The 19619-nt window shown below is 43.7% G+C and overlaps 2 protein-coding genes across 2 annotated transcripts; both read right to left on the bottom strand.

Moving 5' to 3' along the window:
- Positions 1–88: 88 nt before the first annotated feature.
- Positions 89–13319, bottom strand: klhl8 (kelch-like family member 8). Its single transcript, XM_080528169.1, has 10 exons — positions 13292–13319; positions 10675–10921; positions 8065–8613; positions 6962–7148; positions 6375–6518; positions 5274–5385; positions 4657–4825; positions 3992–4151; positions 2695–2896; positions 89–2374 (listed from the first exon to the last, which is right to left on the bottom strand). The coding sequence occupies exons 2-10, from the start codon at positions 10897–10899 to the stop codon at positions 2251–2253; spliced, it is 1872 nt and encodes a 623-aa protein (XP_080384295.1). The 5' UTR covers positions 10900–10921; positions 13292–13319; the 3' UTR covers positions 89–2250.
- A 680-nt stretch (positions 13320–13999) lies between these two features.
- On the bottom strand, positions 14000–19197 carry LOC308156274 (transmembrane protein 144-like; the record flags this gene model as incomplete). Its single annotated transcript, XM_080529619.1, has 10 exons — positions 14000–14089; positions 14206–14259; positions 14372–14457; positions 14984–15102; positions 15453–15541; positions 16161–16236; positions 16514–16613; positions 16859–16981; positions 17372–17551; positions 19101–19197. The coding sequence occupies 10 exons, from the start codon at positions 19195–19197 to the stop codon at positions 14000–14002; spliced, it is 1014 nt and encodes a 337-aa protein (XP_080385745.1).
- Between the last annotated feature and the right edge of the window lie 422 nt (positions 19198–19619).

Below are 19619 nucleotides of genomic sequence, written 5' to 3'. Positions count from 1 at the left end.
TGTTAAACTTTATGAACTTAACCAAAATGAAATATAAATAATTAATAAATAAGATAAACTGGAGCCATAGACTTCATACATAGATACCTTTATTAAACAAATAACAACTAAATTAACAACATAAGGAAGATTCAAGAAAAACAGAAATACAACACAAGGTACAGCATACATCTGAGAAATATAAACAATTTTACAAAAGCATTTGAACTCACTATCAAAGTTGGCAAGTAAATATACCCTTGTTGTCAAATGTAATACAGTGAACCAATGGTGAAACAACTGAATATTCCCTTAGAGTGGGTACAAATATATCATAATGTAAGCAAATATAAATCAAAGAATAAGTTGCAAAATCAAAGTGTTCTTCAGTCAATCTGTTTTTACAGCAACAGCAGTCCAACAATAACAACAATAAAATTCAGTTACCTGAAATGCCTCTCAATGGCCATGGTATGCAAACAATTATAATAAGAGTGAGGAACTACTGAAACTTCAAAGTCAAGGCCTCAAAAAAACGACACTATCAAGACATTTGAAAATAGTGTCAATATTGGACAAAAATATATTCAAACCTCCACTCTATTCTAGCAAAATAGTGCACAACAATAAATTCAATAAAATAGTGAAGAATAACACCAAAGACGCCATTAATTCGTTATACAAAACTCCATATATTAAAATATATCTTAACCATTTTGGCGGAGAGGAGAGGATCCTTCTCTTTACACATCGGAAAGCACACGATTATGATTACTGACAGTCCAGCTATCTTTTAGTACATTGGGTGTCAGTGCCAATGATCCCAGACTTCTAGCCATGACGGGTTAGGTTGAGGAAACATTAGTCTCACAACCATGTCCAAACCTATCCTCTCAGTCTGGTAACACAGGCAGGCCCCCCTCTCTTATTGCAGCATGAGGTCCTCCACCCACCCAAAAACTAACCTCTCTCTATTCATCCCAACGACTGCCTTCTACAGCCAGTCAGGAAGGGAGGATTGTTCAAACGCATATACAGGCTGCAGCTAACTAGCACTGCTAGCTAACTAGCATATTCAGTGTCACTGAGCTTACTGCAGTTGGAACTGAAAATAGTCCTGAAATCCCCAAACAAAACTACTCTCTGTACTGATCTGAAACTGGAAATCAATAGAATGTCAAAGGACTGAAGTGTTCTAAAGCACACTACTGTTAAATAAGGCTGACCGTAACGCTTCTCTGGGCAGCGCCACTGCACTCATACAATAGTCACAATCAAATCAGATCCAGCAGTTTGATAAGAGTGCAAAACAATCATATTTTTTTCGCAGAAATGTGGTTACGGCCTTTTCATTATTTACCTTCTTTTCATTCTCATTTAATCTGAAGTATACAGGTTCGTCTCTCGGAGATAAAATCTCTTTCATATTAGACACATTTTTACACTGTAAAAATGGGTTTTGTTGAGTGCCGTAGACATCTCCAGACAGGCATTCTGAATGGCCAGAGTAGTGTAGGTTTTTTACTTATTTAATTGAAAGCATTGATTGAACTGTGTGTGTGTGTGTGTGTGTGTGTGCGTGTGCGTGTGCGTGTGCGCGTGTGCGTAGTTGACTACTGGAAACCTCAAACCCTCAAAAGTCAACTGCCAGTGATGAATCAGAACACAAGGTCAGAGAGGCACAGCCATTACACACCGACTTGTTTGTCCTAAACGCCTGTTGATATGTGGTGTCTAGCCTAAGAAATGTGTCTGTATGTATGCCGATACCTACACCTACGACACCTATACCTATAGATAACTTCAAAATCTCAGCAATCAGTAATGTTCATTTGAAAGAAAGGCAAAAGCAAGAGCCAGGCCAGTCAAAAAGGAAGCAAAGAACAAAATACAGTACAACTTTTTTCAAAACACATCACTGAAAAGCAAATATTACCAAAAACAAAACAAAATGGCGTCTATTGATTGTGGATCACTTCCAGGCTCAAGAGAAGTCTACTTGGCCTTCAGCTCTGATAGATGTGCATACGAATCAAGGTACGTTGTGAGGGTGTTTAGAGTCAGTGCTAACGTGAACCGCTGCTAACAGACTAGCTGGTCCTAACCCGTGACTGTACGGTTTAGTTGAGTGCTTGTGCATTGGTTGGGTTGTGTCATCTGTGCAGGTCTGGTGGAGCCTCATTGGTTGGGTGCTGTTCTGTGCAGGTGTGGTCATCATGTGGTCAGTGCGGACGACCGCAGGTTTGGGGATAGGGGGGGGGGAGCGGTCGGTCACATGCAATCGACCACATTGTTGGAGCCGTGGCCCACGTCCCTGATCTGGCTGATGTGAGAGGCACAGACTGCTACTCCTGCCCCCGCCCGGCAGTGAGACACGGAGCCCACCAACTCCCATCTGAGAGACGAGACAACACACACACACACACACACACACACACACACACACACACACACACACACGTCAGTGGTGTATGACAGCCAAACCTGGTAGTACTAGGGTATGTTCAGAGTGAAACTTTGAACATTTTGCAAGATAGAAAAGAGCTGACATAATAACCTATTCTGTAAAAGGACACAGAACACTGTCCATTTTCCTTAACATTTTTCTATCTTTATCCAACATTCTGCGACCCCCTCTTGAATAAATGGCTACAGACTCTGTGGATCCCCCGTACGCGTGTCTGACCTCCCTACAGAACGGCCCGTACCACTGACCTGTTCATGCGGGGGTCGAAGGCCTCCACAGTGTTCAGGTAGATGTTCCCGTTGTGGCCACCGACCGCAAACACGCGACCCATGACCGTGGCCACGCCAACCCCTCCGCGGGGCGTGGTCAGCTCAGAGACGTATTCCCAGCGGTGCATGCGGGGGTCGAAGCGCTCCACGGAGCTCAGGGGGGAGTTGTCATCAAAGCCACCTGAGGGGGGGGCGCAGCCAGAGACTGGATCAGCTTGATGGGTTAAGTGTGGCAAGTCAGGTGTGGCAAGCATAAGAGGACTTGGTTGAGATTTGAGACACATGAAATATGAATAACTGCCTAGAGCATTTTGCCCTTTTTAAACGCACTGTATACCTCAAATGATACAGGAGCTGTTATGTACATTAGGGGATGATGGTGAAGGTTAAAGTCGGAGGACAGGCTCATTGTAATGTAGATAATGGTCCCTCATGCCATGCATTACAATGAGCGCATCCTCAGATGTCCACCTCCACCCACCTCCCCCTGCTGTACAGTCTGGATAGGAGAACAGCTCAGCGGAAGCTGACAGAGCTATTTGATCTGTGCATGCACACACAGACCTATCCCTGCAGAGGCCATTGAAACTCATCTGACTCATCCAAACAAGACTTTAATGTCAATCAAGCCTAGAGCTTTGAACAGTAGCCTTTAATGACTCTCAACGCATGTAATCAGTAACCAGCCTTTGCAAATTCTTCACCTTGTTGTCACCTGTTGAATGGGGGCCAATATCTTCTGTGTATGGTGTGTGTGTGTGTGTGTGTGTGTGTGTGTGTGTGTGTGTGTGTGTGTGTGTGTGTGTGTGTGTCTGCGTCTGTCTGCGTGTGTGCGTGCGTCTAGTGGTGTGTGTGTGTCTGCGTCTGTCTGCATGTGTGTGTCTGCGTCTGTCTGCGTGTGTGTGTGTGTGTGTGTGTGTGTGTGTGTGTGCGTGCGTCTGTGTGTGTCTGCGTGTGTGTGTGTGTGTGTGTGTGTGTGTGGGGAGGCATGTGACTTGTCTCAAAGAGCAGCCAGTGGACACTATAAACACTGCTCATGGCTGAATCCTAAATCGACCATCAGGCCACCAGCTACTGTAGATGTGAAAGCAGTGACTAGGGACAGCAGAAGCAATGCGGGTTAACTTCCATCCAAGGCAAAGCAGCCGGTAGAGCAGTTGTCATAATGTCCAGTCTTTTCATATCTACAGAAATGTCTAGGGGTTAGTGGTCCATTTGGTATTCAGCAAATGAAACAGTGAGCTAGTTCCAGAGATGTCGGCGTGCGTGTTCTCACCCACGACGTAGAGGCATCCGTTGAGTTCGCTGACCCCGTTCCCCGCCCGCCTCTGGCCCATCTCCTTCACCTCAGTCCACTTGTTGAGGTGGGGATCGAACCTCTCCACGCTGGACAGAGACACCACGCCATCGTTGCCCCCCACTGCGTACACGTGACTCTGAGAGGAAAGGGTTAACAAAGACAACGGATGTTACTGTTACTGCCTACTTACTGACAGACTTCAGTCACTCAAGCAGATTCAAAGTTCTCACCTTTGTTAGGTGTACTAAATGTTCTAGAATATATAACACCTTGTGTCCAGGACAGTGCACATTGACAGTGTGTGTTAAATGGAAAATGGACTGCACTTATATAGCGCCTTTATCCAAAGCTCTTTACAACGGCCTCTCATTCACCCATTCACACACACATTCACACACCAATGGCGGCAAGCTACCGTGCAAGGCCCCGGCCCGCTCACTGGGAGCAATTTGGGGTTCAGTGTCTTGCCCAAGGACACTTCGACATGTGGCCAACCAGGGATCGAACCGCAGATCTTCCAACCTTGCGATCGTTAAACGGCAGCTCTACCTCCTGCGCCACAGCCGCCCCCATTGATAGTACACGGCTGCAGTGTGTGTTGACGGTACGTGTCGGCAGGTGTCCAGGCTGACCAGTCTTACCCCCAGGGCCACAGAGCCCACCCCTCCCCTGGGCGTGTTCATGGGGGCCACGGCGCTCCAGCGGTCACTCTCGATGTCGTAGCGCTCCACGTCGTTGAAGCACGAGTTGTCGTCCAGCCCCCCGATGGCGTAGATGGGACCACCGAGCGCTGCCAGAGCTATGCCCCGCCTGAAGTACGTTACAGAGGACGCCGTTCGTCAGTAGGTGTTGTCTGAGTTCAAATCCCGCCTGAAACCACACCACTACTAGTGTGCCCTTGAGTAAGGCACTTAGCCCTCAGTTACTCTAGGGGGAATGTCCCTGTAATTCGTAATTGTAAGTCGCTTTGGATTAAAAGCGTCTGCTAAATGGCAAAATGATACATTTAAATTACTTCCATAGTTAATTTATTTAGTGCAGAGGGTGAATAAAGTCACCCAAATGATCGTCATTCTAGATAGCCACGGGTGACTTGATTCTGGTGGAGGTAGAAATCAAGAGGACGGGCTCACTATAACGCATGGAATGGAATAAAACACCTTCCATTCCATGGAATTGCAATGAACCCATCCTCCGATTTCTACCTCCACCAGCCTCCCCTGGTACAGAGGCGCCTGCTGCCACCTCTTCCACATACCTTTTAGTGTTCATGGAAGCTTTCATCATCCACTTGTTGGTGAGGGGATCAAACATCTCCATGTTGCCCAGGTGTTCACTGCCGTCATGGCCGCCCACCGCATACACCTTCCCTGAGGACAGACGGCCAATCACTCTTGACTACACTGAGCTCTACTCCAATCCAATTCACTGTTACTGTTAGGTAGACTCAAGTGAATTGAACAATTCATGCACAATAGCAATAGTGGGAAAAATCTTAGATACACAGTATATCCCCTGTGATCCATAAAACACTCGTCAGATTTAAGGACATGGAACGAGCCGGCTTTGGGATGATACGAATGAGACGTTGCAGAAAAAGAGTGGAATTGAGTGGAATAGAGTGGAATTGAAAACCCTAGGAGAGCTGTTCTACTTGTTTTATCCATGAGCTTTTTAGAAAAGTCGGGTGCTCTAAGTGTTCTCTCTGTGCAGCGTCCCTGAGAGGGGCTCTATACAGCACTCCAAAACACAACGAGAGAGAGAGGACGAGAGAGAGGGAGACCTCTGAGACAACAATACCATACTGTAGCATGGCTGTGGCATATTAAAGGCAGTAATAATGTGGAAAGTACAGTGGAGTAGCACTATACTAGTTGCACTGGGTGACCTATAGTATATATAACTCTTTTTACAAGCATTATATATAATGCAGTTGACTCCTCTGAACCATGGCATATAGAATTGTATAATATTGAATTCTAGAGAAGAAAAGAACTGTCTTCTTGGCAGCCTGGATCCTTAGTAAAACAACAGCTATACATTTACTATTTGTATTTGCTATACTCTCTGGACTGCACTTATATAGCACCTTATTCCAAAGCACTTTACAATGGCCTGTCATTCACCCATTCACACACACATTCACACACCAATGGCGGCAAGCTACCATGCAAGGTTGCATGCATGTTGGCCCGCTCATTGGGAGCAATTTGGGGTTCAGTGTCTTGCCCAAGGACACCGACGCGTGGCCAGCTGGGGATTGAACCGCAAACCTTGCGATCAATAGATGCCGGCTCTACCTCTCCACCCTCCTCTCAACTCTCTCTACCCGGCTACTCTCTCCACCCTCCTCTCTCACCTCCTACAGATATGACTCCCACGTGGCGTCTCCTGCTGTTCATCTCCGGTCCGAAGAACCAGCTGTTCTTGCTGATGGAGTAGCACTCGATGCTGCGGAACGGATCCCCCGAGCCACCCCGGCCGCCCACGCAGAACAGAACACCTGCAGGAGAGAGGTCAGAGCAGGGACAGACCAGGACCACAGTGAGAACAGGCACTCCAGAGTGACTGACCTACTCTGATCAGAATACATTTGAGGGACTGGGTCTGGGGGAGGGGCTGTCCTCACAGCGACCCAACCCCACCTCTGTCAGGGAGAACACTTTGGCAGATCCAGGGGAGGGCTGTTATGTAATGTATTGTGTCTTTTTCAAATTTTGGTTAGTTAGTTTGTTTGTTTGTTTCTTTGACTAATCACACAAAAAAGAATGCTACATTTGACTGCAGATCTCGAATAACTATTTACTGCATGTGTATTGTTACGTATTGTATCTTCCCATTTAGGTAGCTAAATGCTCGATATAATAATACTATCATAACGTTCCCGTAAGGATGATTGATCTCAACACAGACGTTTAGTGACATCTCGTATGGTCTTTCTCCTACCTGCGGTGTGTTTCCTGGGCGTGGTGCGGACAGAGTACGCAAAGTCGGGCACCACCTTGTTGCTGAGGTGGAGGTGGTAGTCCCTGGCCTCGTCCAGCAGGTCTCGGCAGCTCAGGTTCACCTTGATCATCTCCTCCTTGGCCACCGTGCCGGTCAGGAAGTCCACCTGGAGCAGGGGCAGGCGCACCTGGAGGGCACACAGGGGCAGAGGTACAGTCAAATACACACACACGCACGCACGCACGCACGCACGTTAAGGCATGTCCAGGACAAGTATATTTTATGATCGGTCAAGTGGACTTTCTCCTGCAGTTGTCCGACGGACAAGTGAAAACAAAAAAATAAATCAATATGTATTAATATCTGTAAAAAACTAATTCCTCCTTCTGATCTGAATAGTAAAAAATGTATGCCGTGCTTCATTCTTGCTGTCTATGAGGCTATTTAAGTGCTCTCGTAGTTCATTATCGTCAATGTTATAGTGTACATTATGGGTCTCCTATCACTAGTGCCATTAGCATGAGCGCATATTATTTGCTTCTTCTCAATGCCTCATATTTTCAATCATGTATTAGTTCGATGCGATCGTATATTTTATGTTGGAAGATTTAAGACGAACATATCGCAATGCAAACTTCAGAATGCCTATAATTCATGCCTATTGTGGCCAATCTTAATCTAAAAGAAATCACTGATTACCCCTTCATAATAATTTTTTATAATTACCAAATATTGTTTAATGAATATATTTGATAATAAAGGATACATCATTATCAAATCAATAGTAGTCAAATTTGTTATTTGCACTAACATATATTGCTTTTTCAAAATCTTTGTATTTGGACAAGTAACTTGAGCTCTCGGACTAGTAAAGGATTAGTTCACTTGTCCGAAGGACAAGTACCTGAAAAAGCTTATTGTCAAGCCCTGACACACATTTCTAGGGTTGTGCTTAAAGGTGCAATCTGTCATTCAACAAACAACAAAGCGGGCTCCCCGCCAGTTTTCGCACACGCACTTCCCTCTATATACACTCCTCCCATTCCTATGCCTAAGGCTGACAAACTGTGCACACACACATTGACGCACGCACACACGCACACCTGAGACATGATCTGGTCCAGCCAGGCGTCGTGGTGCTGAGGGTTAGCTTTGAGCCATTTCACTGCTGCGTTGTACACCTGGCTCTCTGATTGGATGTTGAGATCGCCCGAGGAGAGCAGCGTGCGTAGGTGCTGCGGCGAAACGCACGGGAAGTCCTCGCAGTCCGTCACCTCGCGGAAGTGCTCACAGGCGTAGCGGTCGGCCATGTCCATCAGGTCCACGCGGTTGTGGCTCTCGGCGAAGGTGCGCACGGCCAGGCAGTTGGAGGGGTGGAAGTGGGCCTTCATGTATTCGCAGCAGGCCCTCGCCACCAGCTCCACCTGCAGGATGCACGCGGCGTAGAGCAGCGGCTGAACATTGTCCACAGTCAGGGTGAGGCGCGAGGAGTAGGCGAAGCGTACCAGGTCCTGGATGGCGTCGCCGTCAAAGTCCTTGATCTCGATCAGCTCCTGCTTGGCCTCTGACATCTCTGACAGAAACATGGCCCGGAAGTAGGGGATGACGCAGGCCAGGACCAGCTTGTGGCACGGGATCAGACGGCTACCCACCTTCATAGGGACGGGGGGGGGGGAGAGGGAGAGAGAGACACAGAGAGAGAGAGAGAAACAGAGACAGAGACAGAGAGAGAGAGAGAGAGAGAGAGAGAGAGAGAGAGAGAGAGAGAGAGAGAACGAGAAAGAGAAAGAGAAAGAGAAAGAGAGAGTGAGAATGTGGGGATGCACAAACAAGTTCATGTGAGCTCACAAGTTATTCATTCCCTTAGAAATGCCACAAGCTTTTGCTGTTTGAATGTCCTTGGCGTTCTGCAGCTGTTCAAGGAATCCCAGCTAATTAGATTTAATAAGTGGACTGGTTCAACCAAACTGATTCAAATGAACACACATGAAAAGGCTAGCTATCCTGTAGGGCTGTTTTCCCCCTCTGTAGTAGCTCCAGTGTCAGTATTAGCTCAGTATTAGCTCATCGTATAATAAGACCCACATAGACAGCGGTGCAAACTGGTGATGGTCCAAAAAGGTGAGGTGGGTGGGTGGGGGGTTTAGCTGTAGCAAGGTCGAAGGGGTGGGGGGTGAGGTTAGAGCTAATTTAATCGATAGACATATTATATTATTATTACCCCTGCTCGTAGTTAGTGGCGGCCTTGCAACTTACCACCCGCATAATTACTTCGAAAACAGGTTGCTTACTGTGAGTGTGTTCTGACTGCCAGGAAGTGTAGCTACTCTGATGCAGAGGTTAGCCTCGAGCGCGATCACTCTTAAGGCCAATGCACACAGCGTGCGATTTCTGTTGCGCGTCAACATTCCATTTTGAAGTTTGAATGGAAGTCTATGAGAACATCGCATCTCAACACACACGGCCCCGATTTTAATCGCACGGCGAAAATTCGATTCCATTCATTTTGAATGGGACAAAGCACACGGCGTGCGAGTTTTGTCGCACTGTCAAATTTTGCAAATGTTAGCTTAAAAATGAATGGAATCGAATTTTCGCCGTGCGATTAAAATCGGGGCCGTGTGTGTTGAGATGCGATGTTCTCATAGACTTCCATTCAAACTTCAAAATGGAATGTTGACGCGCAACAGAAATTGCACGCTGTGTGCATTGGCCTTTAGGGTATAGGCCCCCGTCTTAATGTGGATTAAATTGAATTTCACCATCTTTTAGATGGGTTAGGGCAGGGCTTGACGCTTACCTTTTCCCCAGGTAGCACTGTGCTACCATGTTGAAAAATTTAGTAGCACACCAAGAATTTCAGTAGCACAATGAAAATTGCGCAATTTTCGTCAACAACGACAACAAATTATCATAATCATAACATATCAAAATGATCATAACCGGCTCTTGGCCGTAATAAAAATGGAGACTCACACAATGTAAAGGGGAAGTAAGAATCTTAATTTCAGTTGGCCCACGGTTCGGTATGAACCTCGGTTTTTGGGTCACGGTTCACGGTTCGTTTTTTTTGTTTGTTTCAAATGCTACTATTTATTTACAAACTGTTACTTTATTTTGCTTATACTTATGGAACTTTAACATTTAGACACATTCCAGAATATGACTGGTAAATTGTATAATATAAATATATATAAACAAAACACTTTCAAATGTAAAAAAAATTACAGAAACACTTTCAAATGTGACGTGTTGTGGATTGGAACTACGGATCATAAACTTTCAAATGATGTGTCATACATTGAAATCCGAAAAAAGATGAAGTTAGAGTCATTTGAATGTTAGACATCAGGCACATATAGGGTTAACCTCTTTGTAATGAAACCGGAAGCAACCGCTGCTAGCAGCTAGCGGCTAACAAAACACAGCGCTACGAACTATGAGAGCTGTATCCCATATACCCATTATGCGCATTTTAAGCATATAGGACTCACGTGAAGCATTTCTGCGACACGCGTTTCTGTTCACTGTTTTCATTCCCTCATCGCTTATACACATAGGTTTGACTGCGCATGACAGTAGTTCAGCAGTTAGTCGCACTGGTGCGATTGAATGTATTTCCAAGTCGCACAGAAATATATTCACTCGCAAATGCGACCAAAACAGTCGCACTGTCGAGCCCTGGTTAGGGTTAGGCCTAGACTTTAGCCTACCTTGAGTGTGACGTCACAGAGCTCCCCCACTTCGTAGAAATGTCTCAGGGAGTTATGGAACTCCTTCCAAGCCTCGCGGGCCTCGAAGACGAAAGATCCGTCAGGCTCGCATTCCGCGAGGGCTTCTACCGAGGGCTTGGCGGTGCTGGGGCGCTTCTCTTTGACCTTGTGCTGCTCCTTGAGCTTGGCAGCACCATGCTCCGGCACCATGTCTCCTGGTGCCATCTCCCTCTACAGGGACACCAACCTTGGAGAGAGAGAGGGAGAGGCCCGAGGTGGAAAAAAATTAAGGAAATCCTCCACAAAAACACTTTGAAACTTCAGAGAGCTTGAGGCCGTACGGATATTGGTATTTAACCAACCGACAGCTCCAGTGTGAGCCTGAACTCCTTCTCTCTCTCTCCCATCTGCTCTCAGTGGAAAAGGGGGTCAGGCTAGGCTAAATTCCCACAGGCTAGTGTATGACACTGCTGAGAATAAAGAGCTATGCCATTGAGCGGGATGTGTGAACTCAGCCAAACTGATATGGCACAGCTTGAAAACAGAGCGCCACAAAGAGGACTACATTTCCACCCACACTGTGACAGATGATGCGGCTTCGCTGGTGAGGTTTCTGCCACTGAATAGACACAGTGTGACAGACCGCCCCCTCATCACTATTCGCATGAGCTCTAAAGGGCAGAAGACATATACATTGCAAAGACAGCATGGTCAAAAGACTCTTTATTTCGATGCCAAAGCTCATGAAATACAGTTTCATTCTATTGGGGGGGGGGGGATTACATAAAAAATAGTGAATGGCCTGTGTCTGAAATAGAAGTAGTGTAGGAAAGTTAAGGAACAATATCAACATGAGAGTGCAGGGGAGTGAGAATAAACCACGTCATACTAAAAACACAAGCTAGTGCTGGCTAAATAATGTTAAAATGATAGAGAACGTACTCAACCGGTCAACAGAAAGTAACCTAACCAGTCTGAGAAACGTTGAGACCAAGTGTGCACTGTGCACCCTGCAGCACTTTGATTGAAATTCAGGCCACCAACAGTATTCTTTTTCTAGTTTGAGGATGGTGTGTGTGTGACTGAAGGCTCAATGCCAAGTCTTTTGACTGAGGCAGCCAGCAGTGCATCTGGGACCTCCGCTGCGCTAGCGACATGCCACATTAGCGATGGAGAGAATGCACAAGAGGACGGGTGCACAGCCATGGCAACCTACTTTTGTCCTGTCTAATTACTTCATCCCCTTCTGCCGAGGGCAGAACAATAGTGACGTCTCCAGTTTTTAAGTGCCATGTTCCTCTTGTGAGTCTCACGGCAGTAATTAGCTGGTCTCCTTTCACACACACACACACACACGCAGGGGAACGTGCCTGATGTGACTTCACTGAGCACATTTCAATCCCATCCTACCTATTCATGTACCGTACAGTACATCTCATTTAAGACAAGTGGTGTACGACTCCTGCTTTTAGAGTTGATGGAGTCGACTTTTCTTGACACCCGAGGTCTGCATATCTGCTTAAAAACTAGGTGACTGGGCTAGAGAGAGCATTGAGAGTAGATTGCCATTCTTTAATACACATCTACCATTTTTGTTGCCTCAGACATACACATCCATAGTGGAACTTTGAGTCGACTCCAACAGTACTCAATTCTTCTCCCTCTCATAACTGGAGTTGACTCTTAAGAGTCAAGAGTCTACTATTTTGGGGCCGACGACTACCCACCACTATTTAAGACATGGTCACCCTCCTCACCACAATCAATCTGCAATATCAGGGTACCTCTGAACACACAAAGTGTGAAGATAAAGGTCATTCACTACAGCAGCATTGTGTGACATTATCAGATCATCACTGACACAGAGAGTGCTGTACTTCCAAATCCACTGGTTAAGTACAATGCCATGTGTGTAGGACAACATGGAAAGAATTGGCATAATAGAAAGAACACAAATAAGTGTCTCATTAAGGTGCATCATTAAGAAGTTCCTATGTCGATGTCTAACTATCCAAGCATCACTCTGCATGCTGCTAATACAAATACAATCAACGTTTTGATATTGCAACCAATCTTCTGTGACAGGTGACAATAATAATATGCACTCAAGTAGTTAAAACAGAAGCAGTGGAGGACGCATACGGGAATGGTTCACCTAGTTAGCTTGTTGCAGATCATTCAGTCAGTCGCGACTAATGCTTGGTAGCTGTTTAGTAGAACTGCATCATTAACCAACGAATCAGACCCAAAAGTAGTTAGCCAGCTAGGTTGCTAATCAGCTGGTGAGCTTACTAGCTAACTAACTGAGAGCAGCCAGCCAGCCTTTCACCCTACTTGTTTCATGTTAACTAGCTCTATTTACTACAGCGGCAAGCTTCCTGAGCTACTGGTCATTCAAAAGTAATGCATGAATAAACATATTGTGAACAGGCGGTTGATAATGTAGGTTGATGGTGGCTAGCTAGCTAGCTGGCTAACTGTTTGGTCAACTTAAGTCGGTCGGCAAAGCTCAACCAACGAATGTTGGACTTAGCTACAATAATGTTAGCTAGAATGTATCAAGGAAAACCATTAACTAGCTAGGGTATAACATGAGAATAATGCTTATTTTGGTTACCTCATCTTGTAAGAATTCAATTTCACTGTCATTCACACACAGGCAGGCTGCACAATGTGAACCATTCGACTCGCTCTTGCACGTTTGTTGTCTTTACAATGCTTTATGGGAACTGTAGTTTTTAGGTGGACTAACAAGTGCACAGCACATTGTGGTGTCGAATGTTAGTCAAGTCACTTTTATTGGTCATATGCACAGATACAGGTAGCAAACTGTACAGTTATTAAATTCTTACTTTGCGAGGTGTCAACAGTGTAGTGATAACATAGAAGTAAGTCAATAATATTACATTACAATGACATTTTGGCATTTAGCAGACGCCTTTATCCAAAGCGATTTACAACAAATACATTTGCCTAAGTAAGTGAATCATCTATCCGTCAGAAAAGGTAATCTGTGCTAGGGCCAGGGGCCATTGGCAGTCATAATGCTAGAAGAAGGAATAATTAAGATTTATTTATTCATATATGTTGACAGTGTATCATCGTCACTACTTTCATCTTATAAATAAACTGATACAAATTAAACCATCAAATTGATAATTTATCAATAATAATGCTAATGTTTAATATATCAGATTTGCACAACCCTAACCCTAACTCTAATTGCTCAACACCTGGGACAATACTGACACAGTTTCTAATGTATTGATGCAGCGTTCACACATGGCAAAAACAACCGATCTACCCCGGAATACCACATAAACAATTATTTCACTATCTTTGACAGGGTGATCATGGTCACACCACTCAGAACCGCAACCAGTACAGCAGCGAGGATGAGGAAGTTCTTCATCCCCTACAAACAAAACAAAAGAGTCAAAACATTATAACACAATCACGAATGATGAGTCTGACCTATATGGAAAACATCTTCATCATTAATGTTAACACATACTTTTTGTCTATACTTACCCTTATTTCTTTGAAGTAAAAAACACTCCATATTACAGAAACTAAAGCAGGGCCCTGCGGAAACATGCAATATGTCACTGAGAATAATTGATGAGTAATGATATTCTCATCTTGTACCTGTAACAATTGTATGAAAAAATATGAGGTGCAGCTCTCAGAAACTCACTGCTGTTCCAATGGGGTATGTAATAACTGTTCCAAGACAATAGCAAGCTGTGAAGAAGGCACACTGACTGGCAAACTGCATAGATGCTGAAAGGAACGCTGCACACAAAAAGTAGAGCATGTCTTCCACTAACTACAGAACATGGTAGGACATGGTATAATAATGTGTATCTGTACTAAGAAGGTTGGTCAACATACATTTGTGCTCCACTGAAGCAAATCAGTAATTTTTAATCAATACATTTAAAAAATGTGTTTTAATCTTGAATCTACATTACTTACCAGGCAATACACAATTAGATGGTAGTTGTGGTCTGTTCTTCATTGCCATACAATACACAAAGAACACTATGGAGGTGGTAACATTGATCCCAGTCATATAGGGGAATATGTAATCCAAATCTGGAGGAAACACAGACAAATGAATCACAACATGTGGCAGATGGTCGACAACTCATGAGACATAAGGTTGCAAATGTTTAGCAAATTTGTATATATCTCTACTGCACGCAATCTTAACTCTATGACTATGACTGCATGTCAGAATTGGTTAATTATTGGTAATTGGTTTTCTTCAGTATATTCTTGAAGTTACAATGTTTGGCAATCCTACCATACAGGCTAGCTCCAGGGAAGCTTGTGCCATTCTTCAAACTATTATTCTTGATGTAGATGATTGGTGTGTAGGCACAGCCATAAACTAGCCCTGCAAATGTTGCAAGTGAGCAGCCACTTGAAGAAGAAAAAAAATCAATCATCAGGAAACGACAAAACATACAATGCACATATCAAATGTATCAAAGCACAAATTTAAGTAGCAGATTTTTGTGTCAGTTAAAGCTAGATTGATACATCTAACAAAACAACTAACAAAAGATGGTCAAATGTAACATTTTGTACTGTACAGTCAGTGTCGTCTGCTATATAGCCTATGATGGTGTGTAGCGTAGTCCTGTTGTCATTACCAAAGTGAATACTGTATGATAGTAAAGTAATCTGTGCTAGTATACTGTAAATCTACTGTGACACAAACAAGTGCCAGAGCATGCATGGGAGGTGTGTGAGTGAGTAGTGAAACGTACATGATCTTTCTGTTCATGGGACTGAGCTTCTCAGACCAGCTCTTGGTTGAGGTGGGGGACAGGACGTCGTCCTCCACTAGGGCATCCAGCTGCTGGGTCACAGACAGGAAAAACTAAAGTAGGGACTCCGTCCTCCTTCTACCTCCACCAGCCTCCCCTGATGTACATGCTGTTTAATTGAGGAGATTTTTTTTCTTCTGAAGGCATCAGCCCAGTATGTCACTTGTCATAGTAATACCCAAAGTCAGCACTGACTGTGTTATGTACAGTAAGTTAGTGTTAAATCATACCTAATGTACTGTAATATTCTATTCAACACAAGCATGTATATAGAGGTGAACGTCCAGTCCTACCTCGCCACTGTTCTCTGGGAGGAGAGACTTTGTCTCTTCATCCTCAGCATGTTCTTTCTCGTTCTCTGTCTTTATGAAGAACAGAATCAGGGCACTGGGATGACGGAGGGATGGAAATAATAAACTGTTATTATTATTATTATTGTTGTTGTTGTTGTTAGTATTATTATTATTGTTGTTGTTATTATTATAATAATAAACTATCAAACTGAGATGGGGAAACTAGACACAATAGGATAATTTGATTTTATTGAAACATCCACCACAGTAGCTACTGTATGGACTACCTTAATATAGGTCCCTTCAATTGAATTGATCAACATGGTCTGAAACCCAGTATAAAAACACACCTTACAGTGGCCAGCCCTGTTCCAATGTAATTCAATGTAGGACTTGGAACATCTTGCGGATCAAGTCCAAACCAGCCAAATCTGGTGTGTGAGTGAGTAACACAGTATACAGAAATCAATAGCTGCACTTTGTCTAAATGATCATTTAGCTAGTTATATTGAGAATTTCATATAACACTGTTAATGTATCATGAATTATGGATCCCTCCTAAAATAATAAGCATAAAAGAAATGCAGCTGACGCATTCCAACAAGATGGATCATACCATGGGCACTCCTTCTGATCAAATACAGTAACACATTAACTCATACGCAGTAATTATGTCTGTGATTAACCTGCGAGTACACGGTACAGTACCTTGCAGTGGCCCATGCCATAAGGAGTGAGAATGTTGCCCAAATCAGGAAGCCCATTCCAACTCCGATTGTTTTTATGATCGGTATAGTGGTGAGATTCGCTATAAAAAATATTACCAATATATTAGATTCAGATAATAGATTCAGGCGCACATATATGCACACGCACATGCACACACACACACACACACACACACACACACACACACACACACACACACACACACACGCACGGCACGCACACACGCACGCAGGCACGTACACACACACACACACACACACACACACACACACACACACACACACACACACACACACACACACACACACACACACACACACACACCTGTGGCGAACAGGAAACCACCCAGAAGGCAAAGGGACCAGATGCGAGGACAACCCAGGATCACATAGACAATGAGAGATTCGAGCGAGAGAGTGTTGCAGAAAATCATCTGAAAGAACATACCTTTAAAACACAGAAAAAACATATACACAAAGATACCTTTAAAACACAGAAAAACTGTTTACTAGATCAGCAGCACCTGGAGTCCATACATACATACCTACAATACAATACCAGTGTCAATGAGAGCTCAGAGAATCCAACATCTTCGATACTTAAGAGCCAAATAATTATTAAGAGAAGTTTGAGAACACTTGAAAGATCATGTACTGTAGGCTCCAGAAACACACCTGTAAGGTGCCCACGTTGGATTTTATCATCATCTCTGTGCTTAGGGCGTGAATGAAATAACTCTTAATAAAATTAACTCATTACTTGATGAGTGACGGATTTGACAGTTTTCACCATAGTGCACCATAAATATAAATGTAACGCTTGGACGTCAACAGTTACCATCTCCTGTCTCAGTGCGTTTGATGGGGACCAGAGTGCTGCCAAAGCCGATGACGGACAGGCCCAGACAGCAGAAGCCTTTGATGAGGGTCCCGGAGTCTGTGGTGGTGTTGGTCTGGAAGAGAAAGGAGTTGGACACCGCAGACGGCCACCATGTTCTCATCAGCTCGTTACCCTGGACTAGGACATAGAGGAAGATTCATATTCATATATATTTATTCCTATATACAGTTGCAAGAAAAAGTATGTGAACCCTTTGGAATTACCTGGATTTCTGCATAAATTGGTCATAAAATGCGCTCTGATCTTCACAGCAAGTCACAACAATAGACAGTTGTAGACACAGTCTGCTTAAACTAATACCACACAAACAATTATATGTTTTCATGTTTTTATTGAACACACTATGTAAACATTCAGGGTGGGGGGTGGAAAAAGTATGCTTTTTTGTGCTTTGTACTATCTTTTTTTTTTTTTTTCATATATTCAACACACTGATGCATTTGTGATGAATCAACTGCCAGATAGAGATATTATGAAATACTATCATATGTTAGACACTGATAGCCACCGTGTGAAAATCAGTATGGGGATCTGTAGTGTATTTTTTCAAGCTGTATTACTGTATTTGTAACTGAGATGAAACTCTGTGATGGTGACAATATCAGATTTAGTTGAGTTGTCTTTCTGCAGCAGGCCTCTCACGTGTTTTATGACTGAGGCATTTACTGGTGCAATGAAATGTCCCATATGAATATAATATGAGAGATGAATGACCTCTTCTCTTAGATGACTCAGTACGGACTGTATGTTAATGAAATGCTTTGATTCCATCTTAATCACTGATTCGTGTGGCATCTGTTTTATTGCCCACTAGTTTCAGTAGGAAGCACACTATGTTTGGCCTCAATTATATTATCATACAATCACTGTGTTATACAATCAACTGCAAGGGCAGTTAGCAGAAATGTGCACCGTAAGGCATTTAAAGGTGTACTACACTTTAAAAAGTCACATGAAAGGCATTACATTTTACTACCTTGGCCAATAAAATCTCCCTGTAAATTATACATTAACATTCTTCTGCTAGTTTGGAAGAAGGACATGTTGATGTGTCACATAAAAAACACGATCCGCAAAATGTGTACTTCACATAGGACAATAAGTAAATAACAATAATAATTGAGTTCTATTTCTATGAATGAAATAAAATCTGGCATAGCATAGTGGTTTAAAGCGTTTAATGCCACTATTGAGTAAAATCATGCCTTCATGAGCTAACAAGAGCAACATGCATCTCATATGATGTAATCAACTTAGGAGAGCAATGCTGTGTCTTTTATATTTGTGAATGTGTCTTTTTCTAAGCACCCTCTGACCACTCTAAATAGCAGTCCTGTCCACACAGTCTACTTCAGATCACTAGTGCAAACACACTAAGTGCCATTGTCCCAGTATCCTAGATGATGACAGTGTGTGTGTGTGTGTGTGTGTGTGTGTGTGTGTGTGTGTGTGTGTGTGTGTGTGTGTGTGTGTGTGTGTGTGTGCAAATGCCTACATGCGTGTGTGCATGCATGCATGTGTGTGTGAGAGAGAAGCAGAGTGAGAGAGAAAGAGAGTGAGAGAGAGAGTATGAGAGAGAGAGAGAGAGAGAGAGAGAGAGAGAGAGAGAGAGAGAGAGAGAGAGAGAGAGAGAGAGAGAGAGATGTCACAGAGCTTCTATACTTACAGTGGTTGATGGTGGGGTCATAGAGCTGTTGGCCCCTAGAGCCAGTCACCAAAAAAGAAGTGATATAGACCAGGATGAGGACACATGGATTCTGCATGACTGCTCTCCCCAATCTTTCCCTCTCTCTCTTTCTCCTTCTCTCTGTTCACAGTGGAGCCTAAGAGGAAGTGCACTCAGGACTCAGGAGTAAGCAAGGGAGCAAAACTATCAAGTCCAGCAGTCATACGCAACAATACCTTGACCTTTGACCTCAAGCAGTAGCATCCAGGAGAGAGGCTCTGTTCAATCATCGGACCATAGTGGGTTGAGGAGATCCTAGGTAAGCTGATCTGTTGTCAGGCGCCACACGACATGTCACATGTCTAAAACAATGCAACTCTATATATATATATATATATATATCATATGACCCAAGGCACATAGGCTGTTGTCATTGTTTTTCCTCTACATCTTTATTGTGATTAAACATTACAGTGGATACATGAACTAGAAGAATATATTAAATCCCTGTTACAAGTA

Source organism: Nansenia antarctica (genome assembly GCF_963989245.1).
Source record: "Nansenia antarctica genome assembly, chromosome: 4".
Lineage (NCBI taxonomy): Eukaryota > Metazoa > Chordata > Actinopteri > Argentiniformes > Microstomatidae > Nansenia > Nansenia antarctica.
This window is presented reverse-complemented; position numbering and strand designations above follow the sequence as displayed.